Below are 19806 nucleotides of genomic sequence, written 5' to 3'. Positions count from 1 at the left end.
TAGATTTCTGGAAGAGAGAAAAACCGTGTGAGGGGCGCCTGGGTGGCTCAGTCAGTTAAGCGTCCGACTCTTGATTTCGGCTCATGATCTCACGGTTCATGAGTTCGAGCCCCGCCTCGGGCTCCGTGCTTACAGGGAGGAGTCTGCTTGGACTCCATTTCTTTCTTCTTTTTTATTAAGTTCTTTATGTCAATTCCAGTTAGTTAACACACAGTGTCACATTCGTTTCTGGTGTACGATATGGCGATTCAGCACTTCCATACGTCACCCAGCGCCCGTCATGACAAGTGCACTCCTTAATCCCCATTACCTATTTAACCCATCCCCCCACCCACCTCCCCTCTGGTAACCAGCAGTTTATTCTCTATGTAAGAGTCTGTTTCTTGGGGCGCCTGGGTGGCTCAGTTGAGCGTCTGATTCTTGATTTTGCTCAGGTTATGATCCCAGCGTCATGAGATCGAGCCCTGTGTCTGGCTCTGCACTCCATGTGGAGGCTCTTAAGAGTCTCTCTCTCTCCCCCTCTGTCCCTCTCCCCTGTTCATGTGCTCTCTAGCTCTCTCTCTCTAAAATAAAATGAGGAAGAAAGAAAGAATCTGTTTCATGGTTTGTCTCTTCCTCTCTTTTTTCCTTTGTTCATTTGTTTTGGTTCTTCAATTCCACATGTGAGTGAAATCATATGATATTTGTCTTTTTCGGACTGCCTTATTTCACTTAGCATGATACTGTCTGGCTCCATCCACGTTGTTGCAAATGGCAAGATTTCAGTCTTTTTTATGGCTGAGTAATATTCCATTGTGTATGTATCACTTCCTCTTTATCCATTCATCTGTTGGACAGTTGGGCTGCTTCCACACCTTGCCTGTTGTAAATAATGCTGCAATAAACAGGGGTGTGTGTATCATTTGAAATAATGTTTTTCTGTTTGGGGAGTAAATATCCCAGTAGTACAATTACTGGATCTTCGAGTAGTTCTATTGTTAACTTTTTGAGAAACCTCCGTACCATTTTTAATGGCTCTAGAAGCCCTTCCCAGCCCTTCCCGGGCAGACAGCAAACTCCTTTCCAGCCCATCCCTTATGTCCCGCCAACCCGACCCCCACCTGCACCCCATCCAAAGCATCTTCCAAGCCCACTACCCTGTGTGCCTTCCTGCACACTGTTTCCTCCTCCTCCTCTTGCTGCCCTCCTCACCCCCACCCCCAGCTGCCAATTCTTCGAAACTTGACTCATCCGGAAGCCTTCTCTACCCTCCCTGTGCTCCCAAAGCATATTCTCCAGTCACCGGCCTTGCTGGCTGTGGCCATCGTCACCACCACCGCTGCCAGGCGGGGGCCGTCCGGGCTGGACCAGGGGTGGGGTATAGCTCGGAGGGATTTTAGAAGCGTTTCTGCAGTTGATGTGCTTGTGTTGGAGAAGGCAGAAGCAACTTCGCAGTCGAGTTAGGCGGTTTGAAGGAGCAGCAATCAGGGCCCGTGAGCTTCAGGTCCTTCCACGTGGGTCCCCTTCAGCCTGATGTGGTATCCGCTCCATTTGAAGAGCAGCAGTGACTCAAGAACCCCACCTGGGGAGAACCGCAGACCAAAGAGTGCACGCCACCTCCTGGCTGAGGCGGAGATCCTGGCAGGGCCGTGTTGTGGGGACAGCCAGGGGAGTGGGGTGGGGTGTGGAAGTCAGGGCAGGGGCCCAGCAGCGTGGGATCCCCAAGCGGAAAACCGGAACCGGTCACCAACAGCCGGCTCTCTACCTTCAGAGAAGCTTTCTTACCAAATAGGGAAAGTCTTTAGCTGAATGTGTCAAATGTCCTATGTTTTCCATTTCCTCAGCGGCTCTTGTTAAAAAACAAAATTCAGCAGAGTAAATTTGAATACCTAATTGACTTTATTAAATGATTCATGAATCAGGCAGCATCCCATCTAGCAAGTAGAGGGGAGGTCTGCTGAGCTAAGAGCTAAACAAGAGAAAGGTTTTTAAAAGCAGGGAGAGGGGCGGGGGCGCCTGGGCAGCTCAGTCGGTGAAGCCTCCGACTTCAGCTCAGGTCATGATCTCACAGTCTGTGGGTTCAAGCCCCGCGTCAGGCTCTGTGCTGACAGCTGAGCCTGCTTCTGTTTCTGTGTCTCCCTTTCTCTCTGCCCCTACCCCACTCATGCTCTGTCTCTCTCTCTCTCTCTCTCTCTCAAAAATAATAAACATTAAAAAAAACTTTTTTAAAAGCAGGGAGAAGGGCATAAATAAAAGAAGAATGGATTTTACTAGCAAGGAATGCATTGTTTGGGCAAGGTTGCCCTCCGAAGGGGAACAGAAGGGGTCAATTAGTAAATTCCCTGGTACTGACCAGGAAATTCATGTTGTCTGGTTGAAGGTTACGTGCTGTGCAATTGAAACTGCATTTAGTTTGGGTATCCAGTCTCGGTGTACCGACCGGGGGCCTTCCCCTAAGTGACACCATTTTGGGCCTTTGGTTCTGTTTGTAACGCTCTGTAGAACGGAGCGATGCTCTAAGTAACTAAATCATCTCTGGGCTGGGTGTTCTTCAGCAAATGAATCTGACTTGGGCATCCTTATCCTCACACTCACTTTAGAAACCTTCCCATTTGTATTCCTCTTGTCTAATGGGAATGGAAATCGTCTCCAGCCGTGATGCAGCCTGTCGCTTGGGAAGGTCAGACAGTGCAAGGCGGCTCCTGACACCTAGCCTCTCCCTTCTTCCTCCTTTGTTTGACGTCTGAGCAGTGGAGGAGGCGAGCAAGATTGGAGGCTTTGCCACCGGCTCCTTTCCACCCACTGCATTTCAGTGTTGCTATGGCAACTGGTAGGCCGTAGAAGCACCGCCAAATATTGTTTCCTTCTTCAACGGAGAACAATCCGCCGTTGCCACCTCAGTGACGTGTGTGCACGGGAAGGGCAAGGGTTTGGGAACTAGAGGGGAGAATGGTTGGTGCACGGTTGGTGCATTTAGGACACAGTTACACACAAGGCCATTTCAGGTAGTGGGGATTATGGGAGCAGGCCGAGCGGTGGAGCGCGTGGGCCTCGAGGCAGGAGGAGCCCTGCGAAGCAATTTGACTGAGGTGTCCACACTGGTGGGCTGGGCGGGTGCCTGTCCTGCTGGGGGGCCTGGCCAGCACTCTCCATTTGTCTTCTGCTGCCGGCCGCCATCACAGGCCTCAAAGCAAGGCGCTCGACAGGTGGGCCAGGCAACAGGTCTGTGTCTGGAAAACTTAAGTGAAAACGTCACGAACTGTTGGGACAGTTTATAGAAGAATGCAACAGGGTAGATCAGATCCTGCCCTGAGGACAGAGAGCCAGGTGTAGGTCTGCTCCTGCTCTGCTCTCTACCCCTGAGGGCCCTTAGAAGAGTTCCGTACCTCCCCAGTCTCCCCAGTCCTTGTCCAAAAAGAAAACGAGTCCTACTCTGTGGTGGTGCTGTGAGAATTATAATGTGTATAAGACGCATCTGCTGTGGCCAGCCTGTACGTAAGAGGTGCTCATTAACGTTAACTACCAATTGATAACTGAAAGACAGTTCAGACCTGGACATATCTGGTGTTTCCCAGCATCAGAAGCAACTGGAAACTTTTTAAAATACTCACCTAAGCCAGGTTTACTAGGCTAGAATTTGCAAAAATAAGACCAAGAAGTCTATATATTTTTTTAAACTTTCCTAAGTAATTCTGATGTAACCAAGTGTATAATCTGGGATAGGAAATTTGCTTATTGGCTTGAGAAAGAAGAGTAGAAACGGTTCTGGATTTCTCCCCACCACCTTCTTTGTACTCCCCCCAACGCTTACCTTGCTACCTTTCTTCTACTTCTAAACTCCAAAGCTTTTGGGTAGAATTATCTGAGCTTGGAAGCAGGGATGTTTGAGAAAGTGGTTGAAAATAAATTAATCAGAAAAGCAAGAAAAAATCAAACGTTCCCTCACCCCTGAAAGAAGTTGAAAAGAATCTATGGAAAGGTGTATGCAGTCCCTAGATGACATCTGGACCGTCTTGGCTACCTACTGTGTTACAAAGATGACATTTAAGGTACAATATGTGTGAGCCCTAAATAGGGGTGTAGTGTGTGTCCAGCTCAAGTTTTTTCTGCACCCCACAGGAACGTGGCTGAAGAGTGGTCTGGGTCTCGTGCACCAGGAAGGTAGCCAGCGGACGTGGACGTACATTGCCCCTCAGCTGGGGTACTGGGTGGCAGCCATGTCTCCTCCCAACCCAGGTAACACGAAGCCAGCACCTGCGATGATGGGCGTTGAGTTCTTTGAGGGTTCAGGCTAAGTATGCTTTGGAAAATTACTTCAGCAGCGAGACCTCATCTTACTCAAAAATGGTAGAAAGGGGCGCCTGGCCAGCTCAATGGGTAGAGCATGTGACTCTTGATCTGAGGGCCATGAGTTCGAGCCCCACGTTGGGTGTAGAGATTACTTAAAAAAAAAAATGGTTAAAAGTCTGAAAATCAAATGATGAAACTAAGGTATTGTGTGGGGGTGGGGGAGTTCTGGTTGCTACTCTCCCGTCTAGGATAACAGTAATGCACAGAACATACTCCTGTCTTGTATCTGTTTTGTTCAGACAGCTGCCATAGGGAATTCCTAATCTAAAGCCCATGGGGGCGGTTTAGACCTCCTCCCTAATTCCTGAAACAGCTGTGGCCTGTTGTAAGAGAACATGTGGGGAAGGGCACTCCTTAGACAGGCTAACACAGTCACCACTGGAGCTTTCTTGGGGCAAAAAGCTTGTTTTGGCCTTTCCTGAAGGTTCAGAAACAAACCAGTTTGCTTTGTGTCTAAAACAATAATCATCTCTACTTAGGATACGTGAATTAACTCATACTTTTTAAAGCATGACTTAAAAAAAAGTTTTAACCTATATGCCCTAATTTATCCCTAGGAACATTCTAGAATTGTTTCTTAAAATAGTCATCTTCAGAGAATTCTTTCCAGTCATGGCTTCTGTCACTCAAAATGCCTTTAGAATCTGTATCACTGGGACTGCCTTCATTAGTGAAACGTTTTCATTGGTGGCAAATCTTTATGCTCCGAGGGTCCTTTGATTCTTGTTAGACGCTTCTAAAAGTCATGCGCATCCTGGTCTGGTGAGTAAAGTAGGTAATTGAGCCAGGTCAGAAATATGCTATGATTAAAAGCTGTCTCTCATCATGAAGGCAGTTCCAAAATGGGAGTCCAAGATATTTTAGCAGTGGAATTGTCACTGGAATGACACTCACATTCCCATAGTAGCAGATATGATGGAGGTGCTGAGAAATTGCCCCCAGACTGAGAAAATGTTGATTTCCCATTTCACAAAGGGAATTCTGTGTTTCCCTTTGTGACAGCGTTCTTGTAGCAATATAGGCACAAACCAGGTACAAAAATGCCCCAGGCTCCAAATCACAAATATCTAGAATATGAGTAAGAGTAAAGAAGGAAAGAAAAGAAATTCCTGAAGTACCCAAGTAGAGGCCATAAAGCCCACGCATTACAGTTAACTTTCATTTTAGATATATTTCGGGGGCACATGGGTGGCTCAGTCGGTTGAGCACCGACTTCACTCAGGTCATGATCTCACGGTTCGTGGGCTCAAGCCCCATGTCAGGTTCTGTGCTGACAGCTCAGAGCCTGGAGCCTGCTTCGGATTCTGTGTCTCCCTCTCTTTCTGCCCCTCCCCCTCTCGCATTCTGTCTCTGTCAAAAATTAATAAACATTACAAAAAATTTAGATATCTTTCAGACAACTGTGATTCTCAGTTTGCCCATCATGCCACAGATTAATAGATGCTTTGTAAAGAGGGGAGAAAGAACGGCCTTGGTATAGGTCTGCCAACCCTTCCGAGCAGTGAAGGAAGAGACAAAAATCTATAAAGGGCATATATGACAGAGCCCTGATGGCATTTAATGTACAGACACATATATTAGTAACCTCACAGCCATCCCCTTTATTAAAACAAATTACAAAGATGCTGTGCCTTCATGAGCCCAAAACCAACAAGAAAATAGTTAGGGTTTTTTCTTTCATTCTCCAGTTAAGGAAATTGAGTACAGCTGTAAATTTTATAGAGTGTTCCATTGGCAGAAGTTAAGATAATAACATTGTAAGTACTTAAAGGACAGAACTTGAATTATTTGGAAATGATTTTTATGTGTACCCCGGATTTTTGGTGATTCCTGCCAAGGCATTGCCTAGGTCCGTGGGGGTTGTCTCTGGGTAAAAAAAAAAAAAAAATCGTTTCTCTGAATGATGAATGGAGTATACAGTTGTCAATTGTTTTTCCAACTTTGGGGCATATTAACTCCACACTCCCCCACTGAAGTGAATTATGTTTGGCAGAGAATGGTGTTAGCTTTTTCAACTTAAGTCATGTCACAATTTTCAAAAATTAGTAAACCTCTTTGGGTTTATCTAGCTCTTAAGTGGTCTGCTTCCAAAGATTTTTGAAGAAATCTGTCCCTTAAGATATCGAGAATCAGTAAGTAAATGGGTACCTGTGGTATGTAGTAATTATAGCCATGCTAATCTGACATAACATAAAACCACACCCCTTCCTTCGATGCTTGGACACCAGTATGTCCCCAAATGTTATAAATAGGGGAGATTTTTGTTGTTGCTGTCGATCTGTTGTCAGTGCATTAAAATAGATTCTTATTAGTATTGAACATAAACTTTGCCTTGGGATTCTTAACATTGAAATATTAAAGAAATTATATTAATTTCTTTAAATTAAAAAGAAAATATATTTATCTCTGATACTTTGTAAATTCTGAAGGAGGTCTGTGGCCACAAACGGTTAGCAATTTTGAAGAGGCATTGTAGAGGAAGACTTTATTTTTACAAATGGAAGGCGTTTTAGAAACACTTGAAAGACCATAATAAGCTGTGGACTTTTTTTTTTTGTAAGTCCTAGCCGATTTTATATCATACATTTTAACTGTTCATTTAAGCAAAGGGCTCTCCACATAGTAATAATTATCCAGGGAAAGTGAGAATAAAATCTTGTGGGTTTTTTTTTTTCTCCTGCAGTATAAAATCCCCAGATATTCAAGCCATCTCTCGTCTAAGAGTCTCTCTTATTATGTTATCATGCATCCATTTTCTTGTATTAAAAGATCTTGTATTTAGAATGCTGAACCTGCTGCAAGTGCAGCTCTCTTCTGGGCTAAGGAGGGACCCTTAGCACCACATGGAGTGTTTGGGTGTTCACGCTGCTCCCGGCCACAGCTGCTCCAGTGTCGGCGACGGTCGTGGTAATCCCTTGTCATTGAGAGAAATTACAGTGATCTGTAAGCACATCATCCAAAGGGTGTTTGCCTCTGGCCCCTGCTCCGCACCCCAGCCAGGAAGAGGAAGAACATACGCTCTCAGCTAATTATCCCTCTTATCCCTTCAAGGTTTTCTGCAATCTAAAATGCCCTTTTCTGACCTTCTAGGTCCCGTTGCCACACAGGACATTACCACGTATCACACGGTGTTTCTTTTGGCCATTTTAGGAGGGATGGCTTTCATACTTTTGGTTCTGCTGTGTCTCCTTTTATATTATTGCAGGTAAAGTTTTACCTTTTTGGCAATATCTTTTTTAATTTGGAATTTCTTGTGCAGGCATTGATATTAAGGTCTTTTTTTTTTCTTTTTCTGAATCAAGGTCCTTTTTTTCTCATGAAAAAAAATCTCTAAGAACTAAAACATTTGTCCTTAAAGTTGCAAACAAATGAACAGGATGTGGGGGGCATGCCTAAGAACTAAAACATTTGTCCTTAAAGTTGCAAACAAATGAACAGGATGTGGGGGGCATGCTGTTTATGAGGTTGCTCACAAGGGGAGTTCTTATTTCTTTCTTTTTTTTAAGTTTGACGGTTGTCATGATTCGTTCAGAATATTCCTAAACACTGATTAAGAGACGATATTCTCAAGGACAAAGCAGAACTAAAATTCTTTATTTTGATGCCTCGTCTTTTCGGTTTGTGAGAATGTTTGCTGTCGACTCTTGGGTAACCGCTTTTGAACGAATAACCCGGCTGTACGTCTAAAACCCTGAAGGTGAAATCTGCAGATTGTGCTGCCCTGAATCAAAATAAGGCTGCGGGTGTGGGGTGAGAAGGCTTCTGGCTGCTGAGTAGTTGTTTTGTTTCTTCCTGTGGAAATTGAGAATTAGGATCTTACTTGGAACCTTCTACCACTTTGAGAATCTTTAACCGTTGGGTTTGGATTTTTATCTTTGATCGCAGGCGGAAATGCTTGAAACCTCGTCAGCACCACAGAAAACTCCAACTTCCGACGGCCCTCGAGAGCTCCAAAAGAGATCAGTCAACTTCCATGTCTCACATCAACTTGCTGTTTTCACGTCGGGAGTCAGAATTCCCCGGCCCGCTCTCTGTCACCGGCCACGGCCGCCCGGACGCCCCTGGGCCGAAGGAACTGATGAGCGGGGTCCATTTAGAAATGATGTCTTCCAACGGAGAAGCAGACATGCACACCCCCATGCTAAAGCTTTCCTACAGCACCTCGCAAGAGTTCAGCTCGCGGGAGGAACTTCTCTCCCACAAGGAAGAGGACAAAAGCCAAATCTCCTTCGATAACCTGACACCAAGTGGGACGTTGGGAAAAGAGTATCGTAAGTCCGTGGAGATTTTCCCCTTAAAGTCCAGGAAATCTGTGGAAAGAGAAGGCCGTGAGTCCCCTGGCAACAGCGAGTACAGGAGGAGCTACAATGCCATGCTCTCGCAGCCCCTGTTTGAAAAGCAAGACAGAGACGGCCAGGCCTCCGCTAACCATATTTCCACGGGAAGCAAACTCACCATTCAGGAACACATGTACCCCACGCCTTCATCTCCCGAAAAGGAACAGCTGCTGGACCGCAGGCCTGCTGAGTGTATGATGTCCCGGTCAGTGGACCACCTGGAGAGACCCACGTCCTTTCCGCGGCCCGGCCAGTTGATCTGCTGTAGTTCCGTTGACCAGGTCAACGACAGCGTTTACAGAAAGGTATTACCTGCCTTGGTCATCCCCGCGCACTATATGAAACTCCCCGGGGACCACTCCTATGTGGGCCAGCCCCTGGTCGTTCCAGCCGACCAGCAGCTGGAGATCGAAAGACTGCAGGCTGAGCTCTCCAGCCCTCACGCGGGGATCTTCCCGCACCCCTCCTCCCAGATCCAAGCGCAGCCCCTGTCCTGCCAGGCCATCTCCCAGCAGCACTTGCAGGATGCAGGCACCCGGGAGTGGACCCCGCAAGGCGCGTCCATGTCAGAGTCCCTCTCCATCCCGGCCTCCCTGAACGATGCGGCCTTGGCTCAGATGAACAGCGAGGTCCAGCTCCTGACCGAGAAGGCTCTGATGGAACTTGGGGGTGGGAAGCCGCTCCCACACCCCCGGGCGTGGTTCGTCTCCCTGGACGGCAGGTCCAATGCGCACGTTAGACATTCCTACATTGATCTCCAAAGAGCCGGAAGGAACGGAAGCAATGATGCCAGTTTGGATTCTGGCGTGGATATGAATGAACCAAAATCTGCCCGGAAGGGAAGAGGAGACCCCTTGTCCCTCGCACAGAACCACCCGGCCGTCCAGGAGCATCCGCAGAAAGAGCCGCGGGCCGCAGACAGCACCTCCTACACGCAGCTCGTGTACCTGGACGACATGGACCAAAGCGGCAGCGAGTGCGGCACCACCGTCTGTACCCCCGAGGACAGTGCCCTGCGCTGCTTGTTGGATGGCTCCGGCCGGAGAAGCGGCGGCCAGCTGCCCAGCCTGCAGGAGGAGACGACAAAACGAACTTCGGACGTCCCCCCGGAGCCACTAGCCAGCCCGGAGCAGAGGAGATCGGCCCAGGAGGACGACGAAGAGGAAGACGAGGAGGACCAAGGAGAGGACAAGAAGAGCCCCTGGCAGAAGCGGGAAGAGAGACCCCTGATGGCGTTTAACATGAAGTGAGCTGTCACAGCGCCACCCGTCGGCGGAACATAATAAAAATTGCCAAAAATTCTTTTCTTAGGGAAGCGTTTACTTGTTCGTGGAGGAGGTGGAGCAGCGGCAGCCGTGGAAGCGGACTTAAGCTGCATCACGGTCCACGGTGTACATGTTAGAACGGAATTAAAGTTACCGGATGATGTTCGTGGACGCCTCACCGCCAGGGAGATGGCTGAACAGGAGTGTCTGAATGTGGCTCCTGCGTCTGGGACGCGCCTCCCCCCACTTCCCCACCCCACCCCCATCCCAGGACACTGAGAAACCACGAGTGATGTCGCTCAGCTCTGCTGATAACCTCAGTTCTCCCTCAGATTCTAGGAACAGATGAGACTCTTTTCACATTGCTTGAATCCATTTTATCACGATAATGCTCCTGTGACGTTATTATTGGGAAATTAGCGTAGCACTTAGTGTCTCGAGGTATGCGTTATCTCAAAGGAAAGCTATGCACCGCTGCTTCGTGCTCTTGGTTTGCTTAGGTGTTTTTGCTTTGGTTAGCTTTCGTTTCGGGTTTGCTTTAGAAAACACACACACACACACACACACACACACACACACACAACTTGGTTGTGAAAGATTTTATTTGTTGGTTTTCATCTGTTCTGCTTCTCGACGGTTTATTTCGGTGTCTCTTTTCGCGAACTCCTGAGTGTCATCTCTTAAACAAGCCTTTTAATGAAATCGTACTGAAGTTTTTTATCAGCTGAGAGCCCTTCAATTCTGGTCCCATTAACTCCAAGTGCCTTTTTTACAGTGACAACAGCAGTCCCCTCACCTTTTCTTGTTGTTGTTGTTGTTTTGTTTTTTTCCTTAACTCCTTTCATTGAACTGCCTGGATTTTATAAAGTTATTAAATGATACCCCTTTTCTTTAAGCTGCATGCTGCCAAATGCCCGTTTCTGCTCCGAATTCTCATTTCAACGCAGTGTTCTCTCTAGTGCCCATGTGTGACGTGAATTCTGTTGAGCTAAGGTAGACTAGAGGACACTTTAGAGATCCCCTGCCCTCCTCTGTCCCTTCGGCCACTAGCCACCATTATGGTTTCATTGGCTGTTTGTATATACGGTTATGTATTAACTCGGGAATCCTATGGGCTGACCTTGCTCACCAGACACAGAGTATGGACTGAGCAAGTGAATGTGACTATTACAGAAATCGTATGTACTATCCAAAAGTGCCAGAATGACTCTTCTGTGCATTCTCCTTAAAGAGCTGCTTGGTTATCCAAAAATGAAAATTCAAAATAAATGCTGAAGAAAAAAAAAAACAAACTATCTTGTGGTCCTTTTCATTCGCTCTGAGCCACTATTTGTTTCGGAGTCACTATTACGAATTTGCTCTTTGTTCCTCGGCAGTCTGGTATGCTGGTTGTTGGACTTCTGTTCAAAGACTCCGGAGTAGACACCTAGGAATTTACACCGAGGTTAAATCCCACCTTGTGTTTATTTAGTTTATTCAAGAACACAAGGTGACATTTTGTTGTGTTTCAGATAGGGAGAAATGTCTGCACATTACAAAAAACTCGTGTGTTCTTTGATGTTCAGCGTTGATCCACTTGGAATCGCTACAAAAAGTTGCATTAAAATGACCAGAACCATCCCAGCTGCGTGAAACTATTAGTCACAATCAGTAATGGAGACATCAGAGCAGAGCAGAGAACACAAGTAAGCTAGCTATGTATTCAGCAACAGCTGCATTACAAAATCTTATTTGTGAATTCCATGTGGACAGGGAACCAATCAAGTTGATTTTTATCACTTTAATTCTCAAATGTTGATACATTTTGCTTTTCAAGGGGAAAAAAAAGTTGAAATTACATGAAGCGTTTGGGGCATTTAAATGGATGGGAGTCTGGGGCACCTAGGTGGCTCAGTTGGTTAAGCGCCAGACTGTCGATTTCGGCTCAGGTCCTGATCTCCGGATTTGTGAGATCACACCGCACATCGGGCTCTGGGCTGATAGCGCGGTGCCTGCTTGAGATTCTCTCTCCACCCCTCTGCCTCTTAAATAGATAAACTTAAGTAATAATAAAGTAATAATAAATACATAAATGGGAGTCTGTGGTTTCACAAGGAGGGACTATTACGTTGACGGTAAACATTCTCACCAGTAGGTGGCAGGTGAGCCCATGCAGACTTCACTAATAAAGGCCAGTTGTCAATTGCCTCCCAAAGGAAAAGTAAGTGGCTCTCCAAGAAATACCCCAGGGCAGACGTAGATGACTGGGAGACTCTGGGCCCTCTCCAGCCCTGCCGAAGGTTGCTGCCAATGCAATCATCTTTTTAAAGCGTCAGTTTCCAGAAAAGCCTCATTTACCATGCGTATTACCTGTGAAAAGTAGGTAACACGTTTGGAGGGAGAGGGGCTTTTCTGCCGCTTTATTAGGCAGGACATCCCTGGGTTGGCCCTGGTTATGGAAAGTATGCAGCAGCCAGCAGTGGTCACATTATGTGCCTAGGAGGACAAGGCAGTGGGTGGGTTTGCCAGAAGAAAACTGGTTCTGCCAGAGGTGACTCTTAACTCGTTTTACCCTTGTCTGAAAAGAGGCTCAGAGGATAATGTTTTTTGCTCAGGGCACCCGTACTGATTACCAGACTGGAAGTGTCTAGACAGAGCACTGTGACTATGGATTTAAACATTTCATTTATGTTCTTTCTAGCCTGGTAAGAGTAATAAAACACATCTCATTATTAGGAACCAATTGTATTGTCTGAAGAACTAAAGCCATCAAAGGCACCTTGCTTATGCCATCTAGTGGTGAGCTTTCATCTGCCTGTTGAGACAAGACAGACCGCTGTCCAGGGCCAGCTCTGGGAACGTGGCGTGGGTGTGTGTCCACAGGAATGGCTCGGACCCTGGTTCTGCCCTCCAGACAAGGTGAGATGGGGACGGATGTTTGTTGAGTCTCTTTGCTAGAAACCATATCAGAAACAATCGTGCATTCAGTTCTCAAAATCTTGGGAGGAAGTGATGTTCCTTCTTTGTTTTACCTCTAAATAAATTGAGGCTTGGGGGTTAAGTAAGTGAGTCCGCTCAGCTAGAATCAGTGGGATGCTGCTTAAACAACCAGCCCTCTGGAAATGGATGCGTTTAAAGTCATAAGTGTTCCTGATAAAGGATGTATGGGACACAACTTGCACATCGTAATAAAATACGTAATTGTAAATTCTGTTTGACACTTGATAGCCACAGAACGCTTTTGTTGATTTTTGTCATAGCCAGCCTGTTGTAGTTGACAAAAGGGTATAGTTCTGACGTGAACATCTGTTGATTTTTTTTTTTTTTACATTAATGATTAACATGAAACAAAGGAGGAAGACACATGTCAGACACATGTCAGGACTTCACTCGATCACTTCATCGATCACCGAGTGACTTCTTTGCTGAAGCACATAATAGTGTTTGACTACTGGGAAGGTATTCCCTCAATTTTCTGTGCTATTCTCAATGTAATGGTTCCAGACATGGTACCATTTTAAGTTTAATCTGCATTATTAATATCTCCCCATGTCTTTCTTTAAATCTAGACAGTCAGCAAGTCAACCCTCTCTTGGGAACATTTGCCAGTTCCCATGGTGTAAATGCTCCCACGTGGCCAATTTCAAACAATAGAGTGACATCACCACTCTCAGGACTTGGGAAGGGGTACACAGTAGCAGAGTTATATTTCCACCAAAAAGGTACAATACAGGGAAATGACCCCAAGAGCATCGTCACATATACAGTTGATCCTCATCATTTGGGGATTCCATATTTGCAAATCTGCCCGCTCGCTAAAACTTATTTGTAACCCTGAAATCAATCCTCATATGCTCTTGTGGTCATTCACAGACACGCAGAGCAATGAGAAGCATGAGAATACATGTATCAGATAAGCGTTGTTCAGGCATTAGTCAGAGGGCTGTTGGCTGGGGGTTCAATGTTAATGTGTCAACAACGTGTATTAAAGAAGATGTCTTTGAACGGAAACACCCATGAAGGTGATGTTTTGATCGGCTGATGAAAACGTGACCAGACGCTTTCAGGAACGTAACCCTGTATTTCCCCTGATTACAGTGGTTCTGACACAGGACACTGGACTCACAAAATCTGAGTTCAAGGCAACTTTACAGAACATGACTACCACCGATAACAGGAATGGACTGCAGTAAATAATCAGGACACGATGCACTTTAAGTAATTAGTACCTTTTTCTTTAAGTTATTTTTAATTAAATTATGTATATATTTTATTTTTTTAATTAAATTATTTGTAAACTTGAATATGCTTTTTAAGAACGGCTCTAACAACTGACTCGCAAAACTCCTGACATTTCGAGGCACCTCTCAAAGGTCTGCCTGATGCCATCACCTGGTCTCTAGCTTTTTGAAGTTCATCTGGAAACCTCTACTTAGGACAAAAGAAAATCTAGGTGCAATTGCTTTCCATGCTCTGGTCTAACTTAGTGCAAGGTGGGTAGTGTTTGCTGGAAAAAGAACCACATTCCTTCTGGGGCAGGTCTGGCTGCAGGACTTGGGAGGAATTTATGAAAGAGCATGCCCTACCCCATGCAAGGGAATATGCAACACCACTTAAGTAACAGACCCGGTGCCTCAGAACTTTATTTCGTGTAAGCTAGCACAGATAAATGCTAGAACAGTGAGGCAAAACACCCAGAAAATAGACCAGAATCAAAAAGGAAATAGACCATAAAACCTAAAAATAACCAGCCGAACAAGTGTGATAAACTGTGTAAGATTTCTTGCGGTTAGCCTCTTTTGCTTTTATTTTTTTATTTTTTATTATTATTATTTTTAAAATGTTTATTTGTTTTTGAGAGAAAGAGAGACAGCACAAGCAGGGGAGGGGCAGAGAGAGAGGGAGAGTGAAGAGCCTGACACGGGGCTTAATCTCATGACCGTGAGATCGTGACCTGAGCTGAAATCAAGAGTCACACTTGACCCACTGAGCCACCCAGGCACCTGGGATTAGTGGAGTTTATTTTATTAAAAATTTTTTTTAACCTTTATTTATTTTGAGAGAGAGCACACACAAGTGGGGGAGGAGGAGAGAGAGAGAGAGAGAGGGAGACATAGAGTCCGAAGCAGGCTCCAGGCTCCGAGCTGTCAGCACAGAGCCCGACGTGGGGCTCGAACCCACAGACTGTGAGATCGTGACCTGAGCTGAAGTCGGATACTTAACCGACTGAGCCACCCAGGCACCTGTTTATCCTTTTATAAATTTTGTTCTTGCTGACCTCTGTATTGGGGGGACAGGGGGATTAAAAATGAGTATAGCTATAGATAGGACTTGTGATGAGTTTTCAACTTTTTTGAAATTGCATTTTTTTTGTTTTGGTTTTTTTTTTGAGGTATAACTGACATAGAACATTATACCTGTTGCACAGCATGATTCAATATCTGTATATATTGTGAAATGATCACAACATTAATCGAGTTCACATCCATCACCACACACAGTTACAGGATACTTTTTCTTGTGATGAGAAGTTTTAAAATCTCCTCTCTCGGCAACTTTCAGATATGCTGTACCGTATTAACTGCGGTCACCATGCTGGTAGTACATCCCCAGGACTTAATTTTCAACTGGACGTTTGTGCATCTTCCATGATTTCTTGTTGGCTATTTTGACACTGTAATTAAAGCAAGTCGCAGTGATGTTTTGGGACTTTTATGACAACACTTGACATCCTGGAAGACCCGTCCAAGGGAACTTGATGGTTTTCAGGATCCATGGAAAAGGAGAAGGAACGGTTGACGTAGCAGATGTGGGAGAGATTCAGCAGAGCTCTTTAGGTAAAGTAATCGCAGCCTCTTCTTTTCCCCCCTGAAAACCGTATTTTCAAAGCTGTGGATATAAGCACCAAAACCCCTGGTAGATGTTTCTGTCATTCTTAACAGAGATTGCGAGCCCGTTGGTGCTGGTGTTCTGGCACCTGAGAACTGGCTAATAATTCCTGTAAGACCTTTTACCCTCCTGCAGGATGAACGGGAAGGAGTGCACGGGAGGACGTGGAACATGAGAGAGCCCTGATGACCTCGCGCAGGAGGAAATGGGAGCCAACCGTGATGAGATGACCACTCCACCCCGTGAGTGACCACATGGGGCGTCGTAGTTGCTGTGACAAAAACACATAGGTTGGTAACCGGAAGTCTGAGATCAGGGCCCCAACAGGGTCACGTGAGGGCCCTTGGAGGGAGCTCTGTGAGGTCTGTTATAAGGGCACCGATCCCATTCGGGAGGGCTGTCCTCTCATGACCCAGCCACCTCCCAAGGCTCTACCTCCTGGTGCCATTACCTTGGGCGTTAGGATTCCAACACATGAATTTGGGGGAGGACACAAACATTCAGGCCAGAGCATGGGACAGGGTGCCATCTCCTGACTCCTGGTCCCTGTGTGCACCCCCCTCATCAGGCCCCCTCTCGATCCCCTGCTCTTTCTGGCCAGCTCTTCTGCACTCTGCCATCTGTTCACCTTCTGTGTATGATGAATTCTTAATCATCAGAGTAGAAGGCATTGTCAGCCATGCTAATCATTAAAACTTTAGGGCTGGGGGCACTTGGGTGGCTCAGTCGTTTGAGCATCTGACTTCAGCTCGGGTCATGGTCTCGCGGTCCGTGAGTTTGAGCCCCCTGCCGGGCTCTGTGCTGACAGCTCAGAGCCTGGAGCCTGCTTCAGATTCTGTCTCCCTCTCTCTGTGCTCCTCCCCACTTGCGCTCTGTCTCTCTCTCTGTGTCTCTCAAAGATGAATAATTTTTTTTTAAATTATTATTCTTATCAAAAAGAAAAAAACTTTAAGGCTGTGGGAAGAATCCTGACTTGGACTCAGAGCACCTGGGGGTCAGACCCGGCCCTGGGATCAGACAGGTGACTGACTTCTACAGCTGTAGAAGGGGAACAGCGTTATCTTGCGCGCTTACCTCTCTGGGTTGCATTGAAATGAGCCAACAAATATTAAAGTTCCTTATAAACTGTAAATTGCAGTAAAATAATTATTCTGGGAGTCTTGTAGTCCCCTAATCCAGTGGCTACGTGGAACAATGATCATTTTTTTTAATTATATCAGCTGCTTCTCAGCCTCTTTTTAGGACAGTGGTAGACAAAGAGACAAAGATCTCTTCTTTGCCATGCTTTCCACTTTCCGAAAGTTTCAGCTGGGTGATCTCTCCCTTTTGTGCGAGGAGGATGGTTTTCCAGGTGTCTGACATTACCCAGGGGGCTCAGTGAAGATACCACCTCCTTACCTATCGGTCTAGAAATACGTATGAGCACACTGCTTACAAGGCAATAAGGTTGGGACAGGTGCCCCGTAACCATAGTTTATTCGCTACCGGCCACAAAGATGAACTCCATTGTGATGCATGTCAGCAGCCTCTCCATTCCTTCATTAAGTTGCTCTTGTAGGAAGATCGTGTGCTTGGAACTTCCAAACAGTGGAAATCCAATTCAGATGCACATTGGGATCAGCTGAGAGCAGGAAAAAGTACTGACATATTCAGGCCCCACTGCAGCCGAACGGGACTCAGAATCTCTGCAGGTAACACCTGGTGCTGGTGTTTCTTTGAAAACGCTTCCCCCGGCTGACGCTGATAACATAGGCTTACCAACCACTGCTTTATAAATTCTGAAGATACTTCACAGTGTGAGAGCAGCTCCTGTTCTGTACTTCAGGGAATGACGGGTCTCCCCTTCATTGCTAGGGTAGGTCAGCCGCCCTGCCCTAGATTCGCGGTGGGGGAGGGCAGACATGTTCAATAACAGTCCCCACGCTGAGCGGCATGTGCCCAATACATGGCGACCAGGGCCCTGCTCTGCATTCTTCACACCGTTTGTTGACAATCCACATGCTGGGGCGCCCGGGGGACTCAGTCTGTTAAGCGTCCGACCTTGGCTCAGGTCATGATCTTACAGTTCGTAGGTTTGAGCCCTGCGTCGGGCTCTGTGCTGACAATGCACAGCCTGGGGTCTGCTTCCTCTCTCTCTCTCTCTCTCAGAAATAAATAAACATTAAAGAAACCCCAGATGTCGACCAACCCTAGGTTCTGTCCTCTGTCCTGCTCACACACTACACATTCCCCTTTTTACCACACCCAAGGACTCCCATCACTGGACCACCACTGTGTCTGCAGCCCAAACCTGCTGTTGATCAGCCCGGCTGCTGACGGGGCATCTCCATCCAGATGACCCTCAAGCATCTCCGACTCAACTTGTCCCAAGATGGAGTCACCATGCATCACCCCGTGAGCCTCTCTGCCTACCCCCCTCAAAACAGCCCAGTTTTCCCAGTTTCCTCCAAATCTGCTACCCCACTGTCATGGTTTTACCGTACAGTTTCCCCAGCCAGAAACCTCAGGGTCAACCTCACCACCCAAATTCAGGCACCAAGTCCTATCAATTCCGCCTGCTATCAGGAAACAATGAATATTTCACATGTCCAGCCGGCCAGGGCTTTCTGAGTAAAATTTACCGGTGTCCTAGGTTTAAGGATGAGTGTAACCATTCCTCGGAAGACAGAGATAGTGAATTACTTCAGAGAGATTTACGGGTGTATCTCCCCTCGAGCCACTTCTTTGCCATTCATTCATGTTCATTTACCTGTGTTGTAACACATAGGACCTTCTTCCCCTTCTCTCCCAAGATTTGTTTCCATTAAGAAGTTAAGGTTTCTGGGGCGCCTGGGTGGCTCAGTCGGTTAAGCGTCGGGTCATGATCTTACGGTTTGTGAGTCTGAGCCCCACGTTGCGTTCTGTGCTGACAGTGTGGAGCCTGGAGCCTGCTTCAGATTCTGTGTCTTCCTCTCTCTCTCTGCCCTACCCTGCTTGCTCACATGCACATGCTCTCTCTCTCTCAAAAATAAATATTAAAAAAAAATATTTTTAATAAAAAAAAAAGTTAAGGTTTCTCTTCACTGAAAGGGAGGAGGCAGCTATGCAGTAGATCCTATGAAGTGCCAAAATTTATAATTTGGGGGTCCTCTTCTATAGCATGGATCCCCTTTATATGTGCAATCTGACACTTGCCCTCTGCATTGCCCCAAGGGGTGAGATGGGGCAGCGTGTAAAGATATTTTTTAAAGTAAATAGCCTGCCTCTGATCCAGAAACCTTGTTTTTGCTATCAGGATAAAATACGGGTATAAAGACTTCTCAGATGCCAAGTGTGTCCCAGACCTGTTCTTGTGGTTGCAAATGACAGAAACCGAACTCAGACTAGCACAAATAAGGGACTTCATCACTAAGGGAGATTTGCCAGCCAGATGACAAGGTGTGATATTGTCATTTAAAGTAAGAAATATATACGTGGACTTTGTCCTTCCTCCTGGCAGAGCTCCTAAAACCCCTGTTATTTCTTAAGTGGTAAGAGCGATTAAGGTATCTTGGTATTCATAACAAATCCTTTCAGCCTGAGTTTGTTCAGGAAGTGACTCTTGGACTGCTCCTAAGGATGGGGGCTGATTGCTTGGAGACCCAACCATGTGACTAGAAAGTAGGAGCTTCAATCTCCCTCCCAACCCCCCTCCTGCCTCAGAGGAGGGGGGAGGGGCTGGAGGTTGAATTGATTGCCAGCAGTCAGTGATTTAATCAACTGTGTCTATGTCAGGAAGCCTCCATAAAAACCCAAAAGGATGGGATTCGGAGAGTGTCTGGGTTGGTAAACCTGTGGAGATTGGGGGAGAGCGGTCCGCTCAGAGAGCATAGAAGCTCCACCCCCTTCCCTGCCCCCATACCTTGTCCTACACATCTGGTTCTTCCTGAGTTACCTCCTTTTATACTAAACTAGTAAGCAAAATGTTTCTCCAAGGTCTCTGAACCTCTCTGGCAAATTAATGGCATGTGAGGTTAGGGTCATGGAAA

The 19806-nt window shown here is 46.3% G+C and overlaps 1 protein-coding gene across 2 annotated transcripts in view; it reads left to right on the top strand.

The window, feature by feature from the left end:
* FAM171A1 (family with sequence similarity 171 member A1) overlaps window positions 1–11207 on the top strand; it is a 135133-nt gene extending 123926 nt beyond the window's left edge. For both annotated transcript variants that reach the window (XM_043563563.1, XM_043563564.1), the window contains 3 exons: window positions 4099–4215; window positions 7420–7534; window positions 8215–11207. In XM_043563563.1, the coding sequence (XP_043419498.1) occupies window positions 4099–4215; window positions 7420–7534; window positions 8215–9916 (1934 nt within the window). In that variant the 3' untranslated portion in view covers window positions 9917–11207. The remainder of the gene's footprint in view (window positions 1–4098; window positions 4216–7419; window positions 7535–8214) is intronic.
* The last annotated feature ends 8599 nt before the right edge of the window (window positions 11208–19806 follow it).

Source organism: Prionailurus bengalensis, chromosome B4 (genome assembly GCF_016509475.1).
Source record: "Prionailurus bengalensis isolate Pbe53 chromosome B4, Fcat_Pben_1.1_paternal_pri, whole genome shotgun sequence".
Lineage (NCBI taxonomy): Eukaryota > Metazoa > Chordata > Mammalia > Carnivora > Felidae > Prionailurus > Prionailurus bengalensis.
This window is presented reverse-complemented; position numbering and strand designations above follow the sequence as displayed.